General features: G+C 40.4%; 1 protein-coding gene across 2 annotated transcripts in view; it reads right to left on the bottom strand.

The window, feature by feature from the left end:
• Positions 1 to 23614, bottom strand: part of SEC23IP (SEC23 interacting protein) — a 49752-nt gene that overhangs the window by 23217 nt on the left and 2921 nt on the right. For both annotated transcript variants that reach the window (XM_054435529.2, XM_054435530.2), the window contains exons 2-10: positions 19958 to 20490; positions 15548 to 15758; positions 14284 to 14477; positions 9413 to 9502; positions 6397 to 6517; positions 3737 to 3826; positions 2667 to 2808; positions 522 to 730; positions 50 to 168 (exon numbers count right to left, since the gene is read on the bottom strand). In XM_054435529.2, the coding sequence (XP_054291504.1) occupies positions 50 to 168; positions 522 to 730; positions 2667 to 2808; positions 3737 to 3826; positions 6397 to 6517; positions 9413 to 9502; positions 14284 to 14477; positions 15548 to 15758; positions 19958 to 20490 (1709 nt within the window). The remainder of the gene's footprint in view (positions 1 to 49; positions 169 to 521; positions 731 to 2666; positions 2809 to 3736; positions 3827 to 6396; positions 6518 to 9412; positions 9503 to 14283; positions 14478 to 15547; positions 15759 to 19957; positions 20491 to 23614) is intronic.

The raw sequence follows: 23614 nt of genomic DNA, 5'->3' as shown, positions 1-23614 counted from the left end.
GCTCCATAGACTCTAAATCGAAATGTTAATTGGCCACGTACAGACGTACCTGCTTTTCCTGAAAATGTAGCTGCTTCACAACTCCATTAGCAACAGCAAGAGGTCCAGGGCACTTTGATAAATTCAAATCTTTTTGATTAGACAGGATGTCAAACAATATTAAAGAACCTACGAAAAAGAAACATTTTGCCTTATAATGTAGTAGGTACTTTTATAACACTAAATAAATTCTTTTTTCAATGTCTATAGTCAAAAGTCATACAGAAGTTACATGTTATTCAAGACCTGATGATTAATTATTTTATCAAACAGCAGAATAAATTAAAATACGTAGCATTCCCTAGGTAATACTAGAGGTGAATATAGAAAAGGCAGAATCTAAACTCAAAGCATTCATTTCTACCCTTTCTGAAATTTAAAATCTGTAATTCTTAATTTTGCACTAACAGTATCACCTACACTGAAAGCAGTTATGACTCAACAAAAATTGTATTTAAAATGTGAATATTTGACAGTTTTACCTAAACTGTGACCAGCAACAGAGACACCTCCTTTGAAGTCTGGGTTCCGACTCATAAAGAGTGCATGCAGACGGTTTATCTCCATTCCTACTTTTTCCACAATTGTCTGACAGTAGGTGGGGCTGTTATAAAATAAAATATCTAGCAAAGTTTCATTGGTAAAGTGACGAAATCGACCAATACTTGGCAAAGTGATTTTCTTAATATTCCTGTTTAAAAAGAAAAATACAGCACAGTCAGCATCTACCTTAAATTTACAGATTTTTCAAAGTTTAGATTTTTGACTCCTGAAAATACACTAAGAAAACCCCACAGACTAAATATGAGTTGTTTCTGTAGATAGTCATTATAAATAAATCAAGATAGGCCAGATGTGGTGGCTCACATCTGTAATCCCAGCACTTTGGGAGGCCGAAGTGGGTGGATCACTTGAGGTCAGGAGTTCAAGACCAACCAGGTCAACATGGCGAAACCCCGTCTTTACTAAAAATACACAAATTAGCCGAGTGTGGTGGTGTACACTTGTAATCCCAGCTACTCAGGAGGGTGAGGCAGGAGAAATGCTTGAAACTGAAAGGCAGAGGTTGCAGTGAGCCAAGACTGCACCACTGCACTCCAGTCTGTCGACAGAGCAAGATTCCATCTCAAAAAAAAATTTTTCATCAAAAGTTAGCCACAAGTCATGGCACGCACCTGTACACCCAGCTGCTTGGGAGGCTGAGGCATGAGAATCGCTTGAACCCAGGAGGTGGAGGTTGCAGTGAGCCGAGATTGTGCCACCACACTCCAGCCTGGGCGACAGAGCGAGACTCCACATCAAAAAAAAAATTTTTAATATAAATAAAGATAAACCAAAAAAATTTGTGCTGCCATATGTGGTGGCTCATGCCTGTAATCCTAGCACTTTGAGAGGCTAGGACAGGAGGACACTTGAGCCCAGGAGCTCAAGACCAGCTTGAGCAACACAGTGAGACCCCATCTCTACAGAAAATTTAAAAATTAGCCAGGCATGACGGCTTGCGCCTATAGTCCCAGCTACTTGGGAGACTGAGGTGGGAGGATCACTTGAGCCCAGGAGGCCAAGTCTACAGTCCGCCATGATCATGCCAGTGCACTCCAGAGCCTGGGTGACAGTGAGATGCTGTCTCAAAAATAATTCAGTTTTTTTTTAAAGTTATTTGTGCCTATAACTATACTATGAATTTTGGGATTCTCTGAAGAGTTAGTTGCTATATAAGTCATAGGCAAAGATTTCTATTTTATTTTTAAAGAGGGAAGATTATTCTTCCATTTTTCTTCCAGTTAACTGCAAATCTGGACACCTGACAAAACTTGTGGGTCAAAAGGACTAAAGAGAATATCAAACAGAAAAAACAGGGCTACATGGAATGAAAAATCTTCGCTAATTTGAGAATGACCAAAATGAAGTTTAGGAATACACACAGAGAAAGAAAACACCCTTACAATAGGGCCTAACATAGACAAAACGCTGTTTGTAGAAATAGTTTTATTAAACTATGTACCCTGAAACATTACGGTGTTCACTAAAATCTAGACATGTGCCAGCATAACTATTACCTGTATTTATGATTCTCAATTGGGAGCATTCAAAATTGAGCAGAGTATTTTTAATTGTCACAGTGCCTGGTGAGCACTGCTAGTACTGAGTGGCCTTTACACTAAAGAAGTTAAGTGGTCTGCACTGCGACAGCAAAGAATTGTCCTGACAAGAGCATCTCCACTGAGAAACAATATTCTGAATCTGTGGTTCTCAGCCAGGGGTGATTTTTACCCTCCAGAGGACATCTGGCAATTTCTGGAGACATTTTTGGTGGGGTGGAAAGGCCATTAGGCATCCTACTATATAAAGGACAGCCCCCTGTCTAAACTGCTACAGATTAAAATTGTATTTTAAAACCAGCTAAAATTTCTTAATATTCTCTTAAATATTTACAAAAGGAATGCGCACACACACACACACAAAGTAGTGTGTAAACTTCACAGCCAATATTTAATCATATGTCAGAAGTATACAACTTTTAAAAACATATTAATTGAAGCTACAATAAACTATTTCATATTATGGTTTAAATTTTAAATTTAAATTTGACTAATTTGAAAAACAAGTTATCAAAATCCACAAACCTGTCCACACCTGTGGCGTCCCCACCCAAAGAACTATGCCAATGAACTGGAAGGAACTCCACTCTGCTTATTTTCCCGTCATCTAAAGATTTCTTGAAATGTGTCTGCAGCAATTTGAGAGAAACCACCCTAAAATCATCCACTTCAAAAGAAAAAAAAAAAACAGAGAAAATAAATTAAATTATCCTAGCTTGATAGCTAGTCAGCAGTTACCTCAAATATGCCAGTATTTTTAATAACATAAAGATACATTTTTCAAAGAAAAAAATGAGGATAAGAGAATTAGTAAAATTTTTTAAAAAGAAAGGAATAAGTAACTTTTGGGAAGCTCTTTTAAACTTTCCATTATTGCAAAGGAATCGATGCTTGGGATGCATCAGTTTAACCACCACTGCTGGGAGGCAGTGTAGCACCTTGGGGAAAGCCTCTGGAATCACACTGCCGGCTCCAGGCTCCAGGCCCTACTGACTGTGATAAGGGAGAGTTTCACTTACTCCCACCCCTACCTACCTCTTCACCCCCAACCCCCACTGCCCCAGGCCTCAGTTCCTCATTAGTCACAGTAGTGGCGATAACAGTGACAGCGCCTATACCCCAAAGGTTTATTCGTGAGGGTCAAATGACAAGACATCTAAGATACTTGGCATATACCAAATATTCAATAAATACGAACTATTACTATATGGACATAAAAATAAAACTTCAAAAATTTAAGTCAATCAGGCAGATTCATGTTTCCATTAAACAACTTCTCCCAACTCACTGACTATAAATCCATTCAATGCAGAGGTGCTCCTAGCGGCTGCAGGTGCTCAGGCAAAGGCTGTCAGCAAGGCTAAATTACTTCCAAGATCCCTTCTAATTCCTCACAGTCTGGGATTTTATGCGTCACATATGTCACAAGAGCAAATCAAGTACAACTTAGTATTTCCCACTGACCACTTAAATTTCCTCTTACCGCCCCCACAGCAAGTAGTACACAGCTGGGAACTATCCTAAAAATGAATACTCCAAAGCTCTTCTATTAGTTCTCAGATCATCCCATGAAATACAATATACCCAATACTTACCACACTCAATAATGCTCCTAAAGCGTAAGTCACACACAGGTCCGATGCCATGCACCACAAACACCAAATGGTCAACTTGAGGCATCTCCCCTATCAAAAAAAATTTTTAAACATACATAAAAGATGGGAATTTGTTTGGATTTTCCTAATGGCAATATTCTAGATATCCCTTTTGTCATCACAAACTTGCCAAATAAATTCATGACCCTTCAAAGAGAATAAGCCTCATTACCCCTATCAAATTAGAGCAACAATTTGTCCCTCTTGGCAAATAAAAGCGAACTAGAACAAGAGGTGGAGGCAGCAGGCTCTCTCTGTTCCCGGAAGCTAATAGCACATGATGAGCAGCAGGTTTGTATCTATGGAGGCTCCACAACCTTGTGATGCTTCAGAACTCCCCAGGACACTAAGCCTCAGTGGAGATTACTCAGATTTCATAGTGTGAGTATTTATTTTATAAGAAACATACATTTTATTGAAACATTTTACATACACTTCAAAAAACATGAAATGTATGTAACTGTAAAAATAAAATCCATTCTTAAATAATAGTACAGAAGAAACCAAAGCATATACACCAAAGCAGGCAATGGCAAACAATGGCCCACAGGCCAAATCCTATCCATATCCTACCTGTTTTTGTTTTGTTTTGTTTTGTTTTGTTTTGTTTTTGAGACGGAGTTTCACTCTTGTTGCCAGGGCTAGAGTGCAATGGCGCCATCTCGGCTCACTGCAACCTCCGCCTCCCGGGTTCAAGCGATTCTCCTGCCTCAGCCTCCTGAGTAGCTAGGATTACAGGCACCCACCACCACACCCAGCTAATTTTTATATATTTTTTTTTAGTAGAGACAAGGTTTCACCAAGTTGGCCAGGCTGGTCTCGAACCCCTGACCTCAGGTGATCCACTTGCCTCAGCCTCCCAAAGTGCTGGGATTACAGGCGTGAGCCACCAGGCTCAGCCACCTGTTTTTATAAATAAAGTTTTTAATGAAGGTGAAACCATTCAAGGAAAAACATAAAAACAAAATAAAGTTTTATGGGCCAGGTGTGGTGGCTCATGCCTGTAATTCCAGAACTTTGGGAGGCCGAGGCACGTGGATCACTTGAGGTCAGGAATTCAAAACCAGCCTGGCCAACATGGCAAAACGCTGTCTCCACTAAAAATACAAAAATTAGCCAGGCGTGGTGGTGGGCGCCTGTAATCCCAGCTACTTGGGAGGCTGAGACACAAGAATTGCTTGAACCCAGTGGGTGGAGGTTGCAGTGAGCCCAGATCACGCCACTGCACTCTAGCCTGGGCAACAGAGTGAGACTCTGTTCAAAAAAAACAAAGTTTTATGGAACACGGATATGCCCATTTGTTTACATACAGTCTTCAGCTGATTTCACACAACAATGGCAAAGCTGAATAGTTTGTAACAGAGTCCAAATGGCCTGCAAAGCCTATCTGCTATCTGGCCCTTTACAGAAAAAGTCTGCAATCCCCACACCAGAGTAATACAAACCAGCGAGGTGTAAAACCACGAGCCTAAAAGTGTTGCCAAACCTTAGTTCCAACCAGCAAAGTGCTTCTACACAACAAAACATATTTTAGAATCTATACTATGTGGTATGTGTATTTTAACAGAATTCCAAATTTAAAGATAAAGATATCTGTATGTCTCACTCATATGTAGGAACTAAAGAAGTTTATCTCATGGAGGTAAGGGCAGAATGATGGCTACGAGAGCCTGGGAAGGGTCAGGGGAAGTGAAGATAAAAAGGGGTCAATTAATGGGTACAAACATACAGGTATGTTGAAGGAATAACTTCTACTGTTCGATAGCACAGTAGGGTGACAACAGTTAACAATAATTTATTGTATATTTCAAAATACCTAGGAGAGGCAGGGTGCAGTGGCTCACACCTATAATCCCAGCACTTTGGGAGGCTGAGGCAGGCGGATGACTTGAGGCCAGGAGTTTGAGACCAGCCTGGCCAACGTGGTGAAACCACATCTCTACTAAAAATACAAAAATTAGCCGGGCATGGTGGTGCACGCCTGTAATCCCAGCTACTCGGGAGGCTGAGGCAAGAGAATCACATGAACCTGGGAGGCGGAGGTTGTAATGAGCCGAGATCACGCCACTGTACTCCAGCCTGGCCAACAGAGTGAGACCCTGTCTGGAAAAAAAAAAAAAAAAAGAAAAGAAAAAGAAAAATACCTAGAAGAAAAGATCTGAAATGTTCCCAACACAAAGAAATGATGAATGTTTGAGGTGATGGACATACTACTTACTTCAATTTCATCATTACACATTCTATGCATTTATCAAAATATCAGGTGTACCCTATTAATATGTATCAATTAAAAAATAAAGATACAAAAGTAATAAAATCAAAAAGAAAGATATGGCCAGGCACAGTGGCTCACGCCTGTAATTCCAGCACTCTGGGAGGCCGAGGCAGGAAATAGCTTGAGCTCAGGAGTTCGAGAAAAGTCTGGGCAACATGGCAAAACTTCATCTCTACAAAAAATAGAAATATTAGCTGGGAGTGGTGGTGCAATGGCTGCTGTGGCAGGGAATTCTAATAACTGTTTATTTCTTCATCATTCTAAAGAATGATGCTAAAATGGAGAGGACTAAAACAGACCTCAGTTCTAAACAAACTATACACACCGTCGGGAATTTCATCAAGGTTATCATCAATTCCACGCTTTACAACCCTGGGCCTTGTCTGTCCATCTTGCGTGGTGCCCCATTCATCTGGCACTGAGGAGGGCTGGAACTGAACAATAACCTTCAAGATGCAACAGAATTATGACAAAGCTCATTAACAAATTCTTTTCCACTACAGGCTAAGTAGTTTAACACATAATAAGCTATACCTCAGAGTACGGAGAGTTTATAAATTATTAGTACTGTTCCCCCAAAACAAACTTTGAAGGAGTCTTGCTAGTGTTCATTAACCACCAAAATTAAGCAAATCGATACCTTTTCAATGCTTATGTTGAAAATTATACAATTAAATCAGAAGTATTACACCTTGATTTAAAAGCTAATAACACAGGCCAGGTATGGTGGCTCACACCTGTAATCCCAGCACTTTGGGAGGCTGAGGTGGGAGGATCACTTGAGCCCAGGAGTTCAACACAAGCCTGAGCAATATGGTGAGACCCCATCTCCACAAAAAACTTAAAAATTAGCCAGGCATAGTGGTGCATGCTTGTGGACCAGCTTCTCAGGAGGCCGAGGCAGAAGGATGCCTTGAGCCCAAGAGGTCGAGGCTGCAATGAGCTGTGTTTGTGCTACTGCACTCCAGCCTGCGCAACAGAGCAAAATCCTGTCTCAAAAAAAACAAAACAAAAATAAAAGCTAACATAAAACTCCACGTTTACACAAAAGAAATCAAGGACAAGCCCGGTGCAGTGGCTCATGCCTGTCATCCTAACACTTTGAGAGGCCAACGTGGGAGGACCGCTTGAGCTCAGGAGTTCCAGAGCAGCCTAGGCAACAAAGTTAGAGACCCTGTCTCTACAAAAAAAATAATAATAATAAAAACAAAAAAAGAAATCAAGGACAAGTAACCTGCAATTGAGGAGTCTTTGTCTTATAAAAACAAGTAAAGCAAAATCCTTTAAAAATAGTAAGATTTCCAATTAAACTACAATTTCAATTTCAGTGACAAAAACATAATGACAAAACCCTACCACTTTTTAGGATATCCATTCTGTTAAACCAACTGTATTAAATTCAGCCCTGTATCACACAGAAAATTTTCTTTAAAAAAAAAAAAAGAATATATACTTGATGTAGTATGCAAAATGTTTATCTAAAAAAAAAAAGGTTAGCCAGGCGCGTTGGCTCACACCTGTAATATCAGCACTTTGGGAGGCCGAGGCAGGAGGAAGGCTCGAGCCCAAGAGTTCAAGACCAGCCTGGGCAAGATAGCAAGACTCCATCTCTGCAAAAAAATCTTAAAAACTGGCCAGGCAAGGTGGCACACACCTGTAGTCCTAGCTACTCGGGAGGCTGAGGCAGGAGGATCCCTTGAGCCCAGAGTTCGAGGATGCAGCAAGTTGTGATTGGCCACTGCACTACAGGCCTGAGTAAGAAAGTGAGACCTTATCTCTTAAAAAAACAAACAAAAAGATTAAGAGTGGTTACTACGGAGAGGAGAAATGAGGAAGGCAGAGATAGGGGGCTTTTATTTTTCATTTAATATCCTTTTAAACTGTTTACATTTTGTTGGCATATGAATGTTATTTTTATTTCAGTATCAATAAGGACTATAGAAGTAGTTGGATTATAAGTTTTTTATATAGTTTTCTATAAAAATAAATGAATAAATAAAAAACCTATGTTCTCAGAAACTACTGTGTGCTAAGCCCCATGCTAGATGCTTTTGCGTACGTTACCTCACTTCATCTAAAATATGACCCTGGGAGATTATTGCAGGTGAGGAACTTGGAGCTCTGGGAAATTAAGGTTGGCAAATAATAGAATCAGAACACCAGCAATCAATATTTTTTTAAAAACAAGATAAACTCAGAGACGATAAAAATAAAAAGAAAAAGGACACTTTTTACTTGAAAGGTTAGAGCAAACCACATCAAGGGCAGATAGGCATACTATAGCCCACAGAAAAATCTGGCCATCTGTTTTTATAAATAAAGATTCATTGAAAATATCATACCCATTGGTTTACACACTGTCTCTGGCTGCTTTCACACCACAGTAGCAGAGCTGGTGGCTGCAACAGGGAACATGTAACTTGCAAAGCCTTAAATATTTTGTCTCCGGCCCTTTATAGAAAAAGTTTGCCAACTTCTGATCAAGTGAAAAAAATTATCAAGCAACTTCTACATTGCATACTAAACTCCAGCTATCATGTTGCCATAAACAGAAGCTTCATAAGAAATACTTATTTTATTTATTTATTTAGACAGAGTCTTGCTCTGTCACCCAGGCTGGAGTGAGCGTGACCACAGCTCACTACAATCTCAAACTCTTGGGCTCAAGTGATCCTTCTATCTCAGCCTCCCGAGTAGCTACACAGGTGCACACCACTATGCTCAGCTAATTTTTTTAATTTTTGTAGAGATAGAGTCTCTTTGTTGCCCAGGCTGGTCTCAAACTCCTAGCCTGAAGCAATCATCCCACTTTGGCTTCCCAAAGCGCTGGGATTACAGGTGTGAGCCACCATACTCAGCCTGAGAAAAATTTACTTTTTATTTTGAGATGAGGTCTTGCTCTGTCACCCAGGCTGGAGTGCAGTGGGGCGCAATCATGACTCACTGCAGCCTCAACCTCTCGGGCTCAAGTAATCCTCCCGCTTCAGCCTCTCGAGTAGCTGAGACTACAGGCACGTGCCACTATGCCCAGCTAATTTTTCTATTTTTTATAGAGACAGGGTTCTGCTGTCCCCCTGGCTCAAGCATTCCACCTGTCTCAGCCTCTCACAGGCGTGCACCTCGCCCTATGAAAAATTTGTGTTTTTGTTTCTATGATCAGCATGAATCACAGAAATAATATCTGTATTACCCACTATAATAATAAACTATTTTAAAAGCAATGCACTTGTTATAAAAACATTCCCACTGTAGAAGTTACTAAAAATGAACAATTTATCAAACATATACAGAAAAATATTCAAATGAACTTAATACCTTAAAATTTTAAACAGCAACATTACCTTTGGATTGTGCATAACAATTGTCTCTCCACTTGGAAACTCTAATCTTCGGTGCCACTGATTAGTGGTTACAGCTTTTTTATATTCAGCCTATAATGGGGGAAACAACATATATTCCAATATGACAAATTTATACCACATTGAGAGAAAGTATGGAGGAAAATGGTAACTATAATGGTGATAAAAATAACAGTAATAGCAGTTCTCATTTCCTGACTGGTTAACATATTTTTTATCACCTAACACATACCATTGAAGTAATTACTCTCAATCACTCCTAAATAATAGGATCCCCATTATATAATGAAGAAAACCAAGTTTTAGATGGTCTGTTCATTTCCTAGGGCTGCGTTAACAAAGTACCACAAACAGAGTGACTTAGAAAAAAAATGCATCGTCCCATAGTTCTGGAGGCTCCAAGTAGAAAATTAGGTGCCAGGAAGGCCACCGTTCTCTGAAAGCTGTAAGGAAATCCTCCTTCCCTCTTCCTAGCTTCTGGTGGTGGCTGGCAATCTCTGGCTTTCTGGGCTTGCAGCATAACTCCAGCCTTTGCCTCCATCATCATATGGGATTCTTTCTGTGTGTGTGTCTTCACATGGCAAGTTATATTGGCTTTGGGGCCCATCCTATTCTAGTAAAACCTCACCTTAACTAATTACATCTGCAATGACCCTATTTCCAAATAAGGTCACATTCTGAGATACTGGGGATTAGTAATTCAACACATTTGGGGGATGGGGAGACACAATTCAACCCATAATAGACATTTTAAGTACTGTATACAGTTGCACAAGATGACACAACTGGGAAGCAGCAATGGGAGAACTGTAGTTCATTGCCACCCAGGACTGACTTTTTCTCTTTTTCATGTGGGCTGCAGTAGTATCACCCAGGACTTTCTGACTCCAAAATCTTCACTGTCCAACCATCTGCTTACCCTTCCTCCAGATATAGTCTTTCTTTGGTTTCTGCAGGGCACTGGATCCAAGACCCCTCAAAGATACCAAAATCCCTGGTGTTCAAGTCCTTTATATAAAATAGCATTGTTTTTGCATAAAACCTACATACATCCTCCCGTATACTTTAAATTTTCTCTAGATTACTTATAATACCTAATAAAATGTAGATGTGATATCAATAAACTGTAATTTTTATTTTTCATTTTCTTGAGACAGAGTCTTGCTCTGTTGCCCAGGGTGGAGTACAGTGGTGCAATCTCTGCTCACTGCAACCTCCGCCTCCCAGGTTCAGGTGATTCTCCTGCCTCAGCCTCCCAAGTAACTGGCACTACAGGCAATGAGCCATCACATCTGGCTAATTTTTCTATTTTTAGTAGAGACAATGTTTCACCATATTGGCCACGCTGGTCTCGAACTCCTGACCTCAGATGATCCGCCCACCTCAGCCTCCCAAAGTGCTGGGATTACAGGCGTGAGCTACCGTGCCCAGCCTGTGTTATTTTTATTGCTGTTGTTTTCTAAATATTTTCAGAGTATTTGGTTGAATCCGCAGATGTGGAACCTGTGGATATGGAAGGCCGATTGTACTATTCTAGTTTCTATAAAGCACAAGTCTGAGGACCTCTTGAGGAGAGATTCAACACCAAGTAAGGGGGAGCCTCTGGCATATCCACAAGTCCTTTTTTTTGTTCATTTATTTTTTTAATTGACACGTAAAAATTGTTACAAAGTCTTTTTTTAAAACTAGTAACAGTATTTGACAATCATGTGAAAATAGAAGTATTTCCTTTTGTGTCTTAGACAATCATTGAGTAACAATTCCTCTTCATCAGTCTTCTGTATTTTTTTTTTTTTTTTTTTTTTGAGATGGAGTCTCACTCTGTCACTCAGGTTGGAGTGCAATGGCACGATCTCAGCTCACCGCAACCTCCACCTCCCGGGTTCAAGCGATACTCCTGCTTCAGCCTCCTGAGTAGATGGGATTACAGGCACGCATAACCATACCCGGCTAATTTTGTATTTTTAGTAGAGACAGGGTTTTATCATGTTGGCCAGACTGGTCTCGAAAACCTGATCTCAAGCAATCAGCCCGCCTCGGCCTCCAAAGTGCTGGGATTAAAGGCGTGAGTCACGATGCCCAGCCTAGTCTTCTGTATTTCTGACCCTCCTCTTTGATTTAAAAAAAAAAACTTTAAATATAATTTATAATTTCTAAAAGCAAGGCCACAAACAACAATGATTAAAGAAAGAAAACTTTCACCATCTTAAAAATTATTTTCAGGCCACGTGCAGTGGCTCATGCATGTAATCCCAGCACTTTGGGAGGCCGAGGCGGGTGGATCACCTGAGGTCAGGAGTTCGAGACCATCCTGGCCAACGCGGTAAAACCCTGTCTCTACTAAAAATACAAAAATTAGCTGGGTGTGGTGGCAGGCACCTGTAATCCCAGCAACTCGGAAGGCTGAGGCAGGAGAATCGCTTGAACCCAGGAGGCGGAGGTTGCCGTGAGCTGAAATCGCGCCACTGCACTCCACCCTGAGGGACAGAATGAGATCCTGTTTAAAAAATAAATAAATAAATTATTTTCACTTTTTCATATTCCCTTTCAATCCACAGCTTTATAGTAAGTATTATCTGGTAAAGAGTCCACATTTCATTGTCGAAATGGTCTTGGCTATGCTTGACATTTTGACCTTCCACAAAAAATTTAGAAGCAGCTTGCAAATTTTACCAAAAAAAAAAAAAAAAAACCCTAATGTGAATTTTGATTGGGATTGCCTAAAATTTATCAGATAATTTGGGAAGAACTGACATCTTTTATGATAGTGCCTACATGAACATAATGTTTAGCTCCGTTTTTTTTTTTTTTTTCTGAGATAAGGTCTTGCTCTGTCACCCAGGCTAAAGTGCTGTGGCACGATCACAGTTCACTGCAGCCTCAAGATCCCAGGCTCGCTCAAGCAATCCTCCTGCCTCTGCCTCCTGAGTAGCTAAGACCACAGGCATGGGCCACCACGCCTGGCTAATTTTTTTGTGTATTTTTTGTAGAGACGGGGTTTTGCCATGTTGTCCAGACTGGTATGGAACTCCTGAGCTGAAGCAACCCACCCACCTTGGCCTCCCAGAGTGCTGGGATTACAGGCAGGAGCCACCATGCCCAGCCTAGCTCCATTTCTTGAGGTCACCTTTTATATTCTTCAGTGTTCCATAAAGTTCACGGGTACTTTTCTTGGACTTTTTTCCTACATTGCCTGTAGTTTTATAAATACATAGTCTCTCTGTTATAAATACATAGTATCTTCTTTTTCTATTTTTAATTGGTTATTTCTATAGCACAGGAATGTTACTAATTTACGTATGTTAATTTTATATACACGGACTTGCAAAAAAACTCTTGAATTGGTGCTAATAATATTTCTAGAGGTTCTCCTTATTTTCCACGTAGACAATCATGTCTTCATCAAATTAAAGGTGTTCTCTGTCTCCAACCCTTCCGTTGTTTTGTCTTAGTGCTCTGGCAGGACAGGATCACCAACAGGATGCTGAGCAATACGTATCATCTTGTTCCCTTTCTATTATTGGCTTTCTCACTTCCTAACCTCCTCTACCTCTTCCCTGATCTGGTTTGAGTTTCCTAGAAGAAGCCGAACAAAAGCTAAGGTCTCCCTAGGTAGCCATGTGTTGCTGCAATGGTCGGTATGTGGATATCTAACCCACCTCAAAGTCTATGTCACCCATATAAAATCAAATACAGTTAAGAGAAAGTGTAGACTTTCAGACACTGCTTGGACTTGAAAATATATACTTCAGTTTCAGAATAGTAAAACTAAACATTTAATCTGGGGACATGAGAGCTTCGTAGGGGCCTAACAAAAAGGTACCAAAAATTACAATATATCTTTATTTGTTTATTTATATCTAAAATTAAGCTATAGATATCAGCATTCCTTTACACTTTTTTCTTCATATACACGCATATATATATATATATATATATATATATATACACAAACACACATATATGCACATATATAAATATACACTTTTTTTTTTCTGAGGGAGGGTCTCATTCCCATTGCCCAGGTTGGAGTGGAGTGGCATGATCTCAGCTCCCTGCAGCCTCGACTTCCCTGGCTCAGGTGATCCTTCCTCCTCAGCCTCCCGAGTAGCTGGGACTACTGGCGTGTGCCAACATGCCTGGCTAGTTTTTGTATTTTTAGTAGAGACATGGTTTTGCCATGTTGGCCAGGCTGGTCTCAAAACTCCTGGCCTCAAGTGATCTGCCCACCTCGGCCTCCCATAGTGCTGGGATTACAGGCACGAGCTACCACACCCAGCCAGAAGTTAACTAAAATGTTCTGTATCTCATTTCCCATCTATGCAACTGAATTCATTGAACGTATTTCAAATATCTAACATTCAACTCTTAAGTAGAATTAACACAAGCATTTAACAAAATTATATAAACAACATATAATTTCTTGAAGAAATTATAGATTTAAGATGGCTAATAAGGCTCATGACACTTCTTCCAATTCTATTTATTTATTTTCACAAATCAGAGGTTAATTTCAAGCCTTTTACTGAATACTAATTTGAAAATGTCCATACGCTTGGCATCTTCTATCAACAACAAATCCCAGCAGCCTAGGTTCTATTGAAGGCTTGACACAAGCACCTTATTAGATCTGCGATGTATCTCTGTAATCGTATTCTATCTTTAGACACAGATGCCACGATTAGCACCTCATGAGTGATGACACCACTTAAAAAGTAATCTTCTCTGTGAACAGCATCAAAACAAGCTGTCTTGTAAATAAAGTCAGCTCCACTGTGAATGATGTCACTCATCAATGTATATAGGACCTACATTTTTTAAAGAAACTCATAAAGAAATAAAAGCACCCGTACCTCTAGTTTTTCACTGAACTCCTCAGTATAGGGAATAAATCGACTATCTGTGTCCCCCTTGTAAAACCAAGTACAGCGTCTCACTTCGGCTGGCTCCTCTTCCCAGTAGGCAGCCTTCCTTATTCGGTCATAGAGGTAAACATCGTAGCGCCCTCCATCCGTGCCAAGAACCACGCTCTCCGGATCTGGCTGAACTAGAGAACAAAATTAACACTTTTCCTGACTGCTGCAAGGCATATTTTAAACTAATAAATAATCGGCTGGGCGCAGTGGCTCATGCCTGTAATCCCAGCACTCTGGGAGGCCGAGGCAGGTGGATCAGTTGAGGTCAGGAGTTTGAGACCAGCCTGACCAATGGTGAAACACCCCTGTCTACTAAAAATACAAAAATTAGCCAGGCGTGGTGGCACACGGCCGTCATCCCAGCTACCCGGGAGGCTGAGGCAGGAGAATCGTTTGAACCCAGGAAGCAGAGGTTGCAGTGAGTCCAGACTGCGCCACTGCACTCCAGCCTGGGCAGCAGAGTGAGACTCTGTCTCAAGAAAATAAAAATAAAATAATAAATAATGAATATGGTGACTACTCAATCTTTAATGACAAAAAACTAGGCTCATTTTTATTTAAAAACAGAAGTTTAAGATTAATCTGTGCTGCTCAAAATTATGACTCTTAAGTAGAAAAGAAACAGCCAGGGCAAACTTTAAAAATATAATTCAAAGAACTGATGGATTTTTTTTTTTAATCAGAACAATAATATCTACATACAATAATATAATAATATATCAGGATAAACAAAGAAACACATTTCTATACTGCAGGACTTCTCAAAGCATTAATGCACTCCTGCACACCATCTTTCTCAAGACCTAGATATAGTCAGCAGCATTTCCAAAACTCATCTGACCTGGGAACGCTTTTTTCACAGAGCATCTCCAAGATCGAGAGTTCCACAGAATGCCCTTTATAAATGCCCCCATAACTACAAATGAATAAGGGAAACAGAAAAATTGAAACCTGGATCATAAGAACTGCTCAACTTCTCTGATTCAAAATACCTTTAAACTACGAAGTAAATTACTAAAACATTTCTTCAAATACCTTACCCAGGTAACTCAGGACTTATATTAATATCGTCATCTTAAGGTACAGCGTCTGGGGTCTATAGGGATTAAGGAATTTGACAGTCACAGAAAATAGATCATGGATATATATTCATTCCTTCTCTTCCTAACTCAGATATGAATGATGTATGACCAATGTTTACCTGAATTATAGATTTCTTCAAGATTCAAAGAGTCAAACACACTAAAAGGCATCCACAGTTGTTTGTATTCTACCTCCTTGCAGTAAAACCAGTGGGGCTGAAGAGGCTCATATTGGTTTTGAAGTAGAAAAGGAGGTGGCCCTTGAACAGAGGGAACCCCAGGTCTGGCAGGTACCTGCTGCTGTGCTGGTGACTGCACTGAAGGAGGAACCTGGAGGGGATGGCAAAGTTAAGACTGTCATGCTTGTCCAAAAGAATTCTCAATATGCTTCACACCCAAACTGATGTTAGTAGTAATTATTCTACATGTATATCTGGACAACTATTTAGTGTAATAACTAGACCCCAAAGCAATTTTAAGAAGAATTTTTAAACCTAACAAAACCCCAAATCAAGGATAAACGCTTGAGGTGAGGGATACCTATACCCCATTTATCCTGATGTGATGATTACACATTGCATGCCTGTATCAAAATATCTCATGTAACCCATAAACATATATACCTACTATGTATCCACAAAAATTAAAAATTTAAAAATTTAGAAAAAAATCAATTACAAGGTGAACTAGACCTTCTCACAGAACACAAAGCAAACTAACATCTTTACAGAAATCAATCTAGCAATACATCTCCCATGATTTATTTAACCTTTTTTGTGTGTGTGTGAGGCGGAGTTTCGCTCTTGTTGCCCAGGCTGGAGTGCAATGGCGCAATGCGCAACCTCCGTCTCCTGGGTTCAAGCAATTCTCCTGCCTCAGCCTCCCGAGTAGCTGGGATTACAGGCCTGTGCCACCATACTCCAGCTAATTTTGTATTTTTAATAGAGACGAGGTTTCTCCCGGTTGGTCAGGCTGGTCGCCAACTCCCAACCTCAGGCAACCTGCCTCATCTCCCGGGTTCAAGCGATTCTCCTGCCTCAGCCTCCCGAGTAGCTGGGATTACAGGCCTGTGCCACCACACTCCAGCTAATTTTGTATTTTTAATAGAGACGAGGTTTCTCCCGGTTGGTCAGGCTGGTCGCCAACTCCCAACCTCAGGCGACCTGCCTCATCTCCCGGGTTCAAGCGATTCTCCTGCCTCAGCCTCCCGAGTAGCTGGGATTACAGGCATGCGCCACCACACCCGGCTAATTTTGTATTTTTAGTAGAGACAGGGTTTCTCCAGCTTGGTCAGGCTGGTTGCAAACTCCTGACCTCAGGTGACCTGCCCGCACTGGCCTCTCAAAGTGTTGGGATTACAGGTGTGAGCCACCAAACCTGGCCTATTTAACCTTTAAAATGTGCCTATTCCTTGACCTACTCATTCCATTTCTAAGAATTTATCCTAAAGATAGAATTATAAAAACAAATAGCCCGGGCACAGTGGCTCACACCTGTAATCCTGCAACTTTGGGAGGCTGAGGTGGGTGGATCACCTGAGGTCAGGAGTTCGAGACAAGCCGGGCCAACATGGTGAAACCCTGTCTCCACTAAAAATACAAAAATTAGCTGGGTTTGGTGGCACGGGCCTGTAATCCCAGCTATTTGGGAGGCTGAGGCAGGAGAATCGCTTGAACCCAGGAGGCGAAGGTTGCAGTGAGCTGAGATTGCGCCACTGCACTCCAGCCTGAGTGACAGAGCGAGACTCTGTCTCAAACAATAAATAAAAAATAAAAATAAAAATAAAAATTTACCCACAAGGATGTACACCAAAAGGTTATTTAAAATAGGAAATCGGTGTGTACAACTGTCAAAATTCAGCTAATTGTACACTTTAAATAAATCTAATTGTACACTGTAAATGGATGCCTTTTACTGTATGTAAATTATATCTCAACAATGTTGATTATAAAATCGTAGTTAATAAATTAGGAATGTTTGCAAAAAATAAATAAAATAAAATAGGAAATCACTGGAAATAATCGAAATGTCTAACAGATACCTGATTAAATAATATTTCACTCAAATGCTAGATCCTCCAGAGCCATTAAAAACGTCTTATATCTTTCCTGCAGGAGATAGCTTAAAAAAAAATAAGTAAATAAACAAAAATAAAAGTTTTAGAGGATAGACACAATGGTTCACACCTATAATCCCATAACTTTGGGAGGCCAAGGAAGGAGGATCATTTGAGGCCAGGAGTTCAAGACCAACATGAGCAACACAGCAATATCCTGTTTCTACAAAAAAATCTAAAAATCAGCCGGACATGGTGGGGCACAGTTGTAGTCCCAGCTACTCCTGAGGTTGAAGTGTAGTTCAAGGTTGCAGTGGGCTGTAATCACACCACTGCACTCCAGCCTGGGTGACAGAGCAAGACCCCCCCATCTCTTTAAAAAAAAAAAAAAAAGAAGAAGAAGAAAAAAAAATTTTTTAATGTTTTAGAAAAAATTTTAGTAACATTTAAAGTATGTTCACACACACATACAAAAAACTAGATTATAGAAACCATAAGTAGGTACTATATGATGGCTGCCCAAAAAAAGACGTATAACAAAATGAAAACAGTGGTTATCTACGGACATTTTTTATTAAATTGAGTATTCTGCATTTTACAAATTTTCTACAAAAATGATTTTAAAATCAGACTATACTTATTTTTAAATTTTTTAATTACACAACATTTCGGGCCAAGTGTGGTGGCTCAAACCTGTAATCCCAGCACTTCGGTAGGCTGAGGCAGGAAGATCACTTGAGGCCCAGGAGTTTGAGACCACAGGTAACATATGATTGCGCCACTGCATTCCAGCCTGGACCACAGAGTGAGACCCAGTCTCAAAAATATATATAATTTAGCCCATAATCCCAGAACTTTGGGAGGTCAAGGCAGGAGGACTGCTTGAACCCAGGAGTTTGTGACCAGCCTGGGCAACATAGTGAGACCTCATTTCTACAAAAGATGGAAAAAAAAAATTAGCCAGGTATGGCAGCACGTGCCTGTGGTCCCAGCTACTGGTGAGGCTGAGGTAGGGGGATCACTTGAACCTGAGAACTCGAGGCTACAGTGAGCCATTATCATGCCACTGCACTCTAGCCTGAGTGACAGAGAAAGAGACCTAGTCTCAAAACAAAACCAAAAAAATACACACACACACACACACATACATACATATATATAATTTCTAAAAAATCATTTTGAAGTGTTATATCAACACTCATTTTCCTGAGATCCATAGCTGCACTGTGGTTATACAGAAGAATGTCCTTATGCTTAGCCAATGTCCTTATGCTTAGCAAATGTACACCAGGAATTTAGGAGTAAAGAATCATAATGTATTTTACTGACCTTCAAATAGTCCCCCCAATATTGCACATACACAGAAAGAGAAAAAAACGATGAGGGGAAGGGAGGGAAGAGGGAGGGGCAGGAGGAGAAGTAGGAGGAAGGAGCAGGAGAAAGGATGGGGGAAAGGGGGAGGGCTCATATATACCAGGGTGTGCACATGCACAAATTAAAAAACAAATGGGATAAAATGTTAATGATAAGTAAACCTGGGTAAAGGATATTAGAGTGCTCTTTGTACTATTTTTATTTTTGCAACTTTTCTTCAAGTTTCAAATTATCATTTTTTAAATTCTTATCTAAAAACCTTTTTAAAAATTTAAGCAACAAACTACAATTAGTTGGTTAGAGTTAGCAAAAATACTAACTACATATCACATGCTATGAATTTGGTTACTTTTCAGAATGCCAAAATCCAACATTGTCAAAAATTTGTGTATTGGTATGATTTAAATAAAACGATAAAACAGAGTCCATTCTCTAACAGAGTAGTTAGTTACATTCTGATCACAATACTGCTATCTCCACCACACTGAAATGGGTTCTTAATTCTTTTTAATCATTTCTCTTTTTGTTTAATTCCATTGATTTTTCTTTGGAAATCAAATGAACAATTAGTTGGGAAAAATGCATAAGGGAATTTCATAAAATTTACCCAACGCATACTTTATTCCACCAACTCCCCCTAGATACAGTTTGACTGATCTAGATCCAAACTCCATAAATATAAAGAAATTATTGAAGTAAACAATTTTAGTCCCTGTAATTGAGTGTTTTGATTGACTAGAATAATTGAAAGATGAGAAAATAGCAGTCTATTAAGACAATAACTGCTTCAATTCTCATATGTCTCTAGACAACACTTATTATTTTTACCTTACTCTAAAATCTGGAAATACTGACATGTAGCTAACTCATTAAAATCAATTATTACTTCAATAAATAGGTAATATACACTAAAATATGAGCCATCCAATAAGCTACCTTTAAGACAATGTTTACTTCATGTAGCTTACAAAGAATACCCCTCTGAAACTAATTTGTCACCATATTGATTATAAGATGTGAAATGTTTTTTAAAACATAGCTTCAGGTGAGAAAGAAGAAACAGAGTGAATAAGTAGGACACAAAATCATGTCTCCATACCGGTGGCAAAGATCCTGGAGGCATCTGGTACATCTGAACAGGGGGTCCACAAGGTGGAGGATGAGCAGGAGGGCCTGGTGTTTGGCACTGCTGCAGCTGGGGTGGTGCAATGTAAGGATTAGCCCTGCTGCTGCCAGGGGTATGGCGGTATGGATTGTATCCTGGTTGGGGAATTCCTTGGGGTGGGTTCCCAAAATGTGAAGGAGGGAGACTACTTGGCTGAGAAGGCAGATAAGAATTTATTCCCATCAGTGAGGAAGGTGGAGCACCAGGTTGAGCCTTCGAAATGGATGGTGAAAATGCATTCGAGACATCTTGGGATCCAGTTGTAAAAGGGAGAGCAGTCAGGGGCTTGGGGAATCCTGATTGTCCAACTGAGGTTGCTGCAGTTGTTAATGGTGACTGTCCAATATTCCCAAAAGGATCACTGCTGCTTGATACCTGAGAGAAGTAACTAAATGTCTCTGGGGCAGACGTGTGAATAGAAGTCTGACCAAGGAAGCTGTCCTCCTCACCAACATCTGTGGAATCCTCTGAAACGGAACAGGAGAGCATGTGGTTTAAAGGGTACTCTATCATTCCGCAGATACGATTCTATAAGGAAGGGCTAGCAATTATACTTCCTTATTTGTTCTTCAAACTTGCTATTTCTGCATTACAGAAAAAAAAGTTTTTTCTTTTTTTCTTTGAAAACTTGCTTCTTAGAAATGAAAAACTAGAAAACATGAATAAGAAAATATAAGAGGAAACAATTATAATTCATTCATAAGCCCATCTCCCAGAGACAATCACACTGTTAACACTGTTAACATTTTGCTACATACCCTTTCATACTTTTAAAATAAATACAAATAGCTATTTGTTATTTATTTTGTAAATATATATTTGTATATAAGTTTATAAAAATAAAAACGAAATCTATACTTACTATTTTTATTTATTTATTTTTTTGAGACAGGGTCTCACTCTGTTGCCCAGACTGGAGTGCAGTGGCGCGATCTCAGCTCACTGCAACCTCTGCCTCCCAGGTTCAAGCAATTCTCATGCCTCAGCCTCCCGAGTAGCTGGGATTACAGGTGCCCGCCACCATGCCCAGCTAATTTTTGTATTTTTTTTTTAGTAGAGATGAAGTTTCACCATGTTGACCAGGCTGGTCTTGAACTCCTGACCTCAAGTGATCTGCCTGCCTTGGCCTCCCAAAGTGCTGGGATTACAGGCATGATGAGCCCCCATGCCCAGCCTTACATATTATTTTTTATCTTTTTTTCTTGGTAAGAAATAATTCAATTGTTACTCGACTACCCAAATACGTATAATTTTATTTCTATAGTGATAAGGAGAGACTAAAGATAACTCTGTTGACAAGAAGGGGTGTGTCAGGAATCTTACCTACAAAGCACTTATTGTACAAAGGAACACGTGGTATTTGTATTCCCAAGGCAAAGTAGGTCAACCATTAATTGCCATTCCCTAAAATCATGCACTATCACAGACTTATCATTACAGAATACCAAATTGCTGAAAAGGTCACTTTCTAACCAAGGGAAGATCTCCCATCCCTTTGCCCAACTTGATGTTCACTGTGGGTATTAACAACTCCAAATAATTTAGCTTCTGTTCTACTACCAAGTTGTAAAATAAAAGCATTTTCTCTGTATATCACCTCAAAAGTCCACCTTACTATTATTCCTTACTAAACTTTTATGTTCCCTAGCTTGTAGCTTTCATATTCCTCCTCCTAATCTTCCCTGCTCCACCTCATTCCCTCTTACCTCCTTGCTGGAGGCATGGAATCCATCAGAGTGCTAGACTCACTCACAGCACACATGCACACTTCGGTCCCTGTCCTTGGAGACCTGCCAAAAGGCAGCCTTCTTCCAAGCTCTGGGCTCCAAGCTTCTTGACCTCTGCTGAGACCAGGGCTTGAGCTTCTTGAGCTCTCATAATTCAAAAATACTCCACCATTCAAAATACTCCTTTTGATAGTTTCTTTGTAACTAAAAATAAAATATCCCTTGCTGCACAAGGCCTTGTGTCTACTTGTATCATTCCACTTCTCTGATATATTTCCAGCTCCCACCCCTCTTTTCAGGTCAGTGACCCTCACTTGGACTTATCTGTATTTCTTAGTTCATTCCCAACAATTAAAAGCATGAAAAAAAAAAACAACTCAGTGGTATCTTTCATCCTTTAGAAAAACTTGAGGTCAACCTGGTCCGAGAAACTTTTTTTCTGATTAGCATCAACTACAAATGAAATGCTCTCCACATACTGCTACCCTCACCTCAGGGGCACTTTCTCATTTCATCTGGACACATGTCATCTAAAGCCACAACTTTAACAGGCACTTGTATATTTGTGACACTCCCAACTCTATCGTAAGCCCAGACTATTCTCATGTGTTCCAGAACTTGTTTTCCAACTACTTCCTCAATGTTTTTGGCAGATTCAGCCACATATACCTCATGCTTAGTAAGCCTAAAACGCAGTTTATCTTAACTACCCACCTCCGTGCTCCCTTTTCCGTATTTCACTATCCCCACAGATGTTTGCCAACATTCATTCAGACATTCAAACCAGAAACCTCAAGTCTGAGACTCCTCCCTCTCTCTCAAACCCTTCATTTCATCATTCAAATATTTATTCAAGAAATATTTACTCAGGATGCATTCTCTGCCAGGTACAGAGCTCAGTCTTGGGTCTAAAACTAAACAAAAATGGGCCTCTGTTCTGACAGACAGAGCTGACACTCTGGTCTTCTGTGAGTCTCTGCAACTGTATACTCTACACATCTCGCACATCTACTCCCTGCTCCTCACACCCAACGTGGCTGACTCGGGCTAGACTGCCATAGCCACTGCCAGCCTCTCAGTATGCCTCCCAACTGAATCCTCTTGCTACAGTCAACCTTATTCCAGTGCAACCAGAGAAAACTCCAGTCTTTCTGAAACACACGTCTAATTTCACTGCCTTGTTGAAAATCCTTCAAAGGCTCCCCAACACCCCACAAGATGAACTACAAACTCCTCCTGAGTATGGCATATGTGGCCCACAGATCACTGAGGCCACTCCACTGCACACACTCTAGTCAAAGTAATCTACTGGGGGCAGAGGACACAGGGGAGAGGAGACAAAGGTGAAGGGACAGGAGAGAGGGATGAGCTCCATCCCTGTCCCATTCCACCAACCACTAACTCCTGCCAAATCTGCAGATTTTCTCACACCTTCAAACTTCACATATGCCTGTCTCTCCAGATTCCCTCACTTCTATGTATCCTTCAACACTCAGCTCAAGCATCACCTCCCCTAAGAGGCCCTTAAGGCCTAAGGGACATCCATTCCCCAGCTCAGCCAGCCTGACACCCATAGCATTCATAGCCATCTATCAATCCCTCTTTCTGTTCTAAACCTGTATCACAATTGCTTACACAGGTGGGTGTGTGTGTGTATACACACATACTGTGCAGTCATTGAGGGCAGGGCTGTCTGCTCTTCTGTGTCTCCCAGGTTCTGGAACAGTGCCTGGCAAATAGAAACTGCTCAATCCATGTCTGGTTTTTGTTTTTGAGATGGAGTCTCACTCTGCCGCCCAGGGTGGAGTGTGCAGTGACATGACCTCAGCTCACCGCAACCTCCCCCTCAAGCGACTCTCATGCC

Source organism: Pongo pygmaeus, chromosome 8 (assembly GCF_028885625.2).
Source record: "Pongo pygmaeus isolate AG05252 chromosome 8, NHGRI_mPonPyg2-v2.0_pri, whole genome shotgun sequence".
In the NCBI taxonomy this organism is placed as follows: domain Eukaryota; kingdom Metazoa; phylum Chordata; class Mammalia; order Primates; family Hominidae; genus Pongo; species Pongo pygmaeus.
The sequence above is the reverse complement of the archived record's forward strand: the minus strand, read 5'-3'. Positions and strand labels throughout refer to the sequence as shown.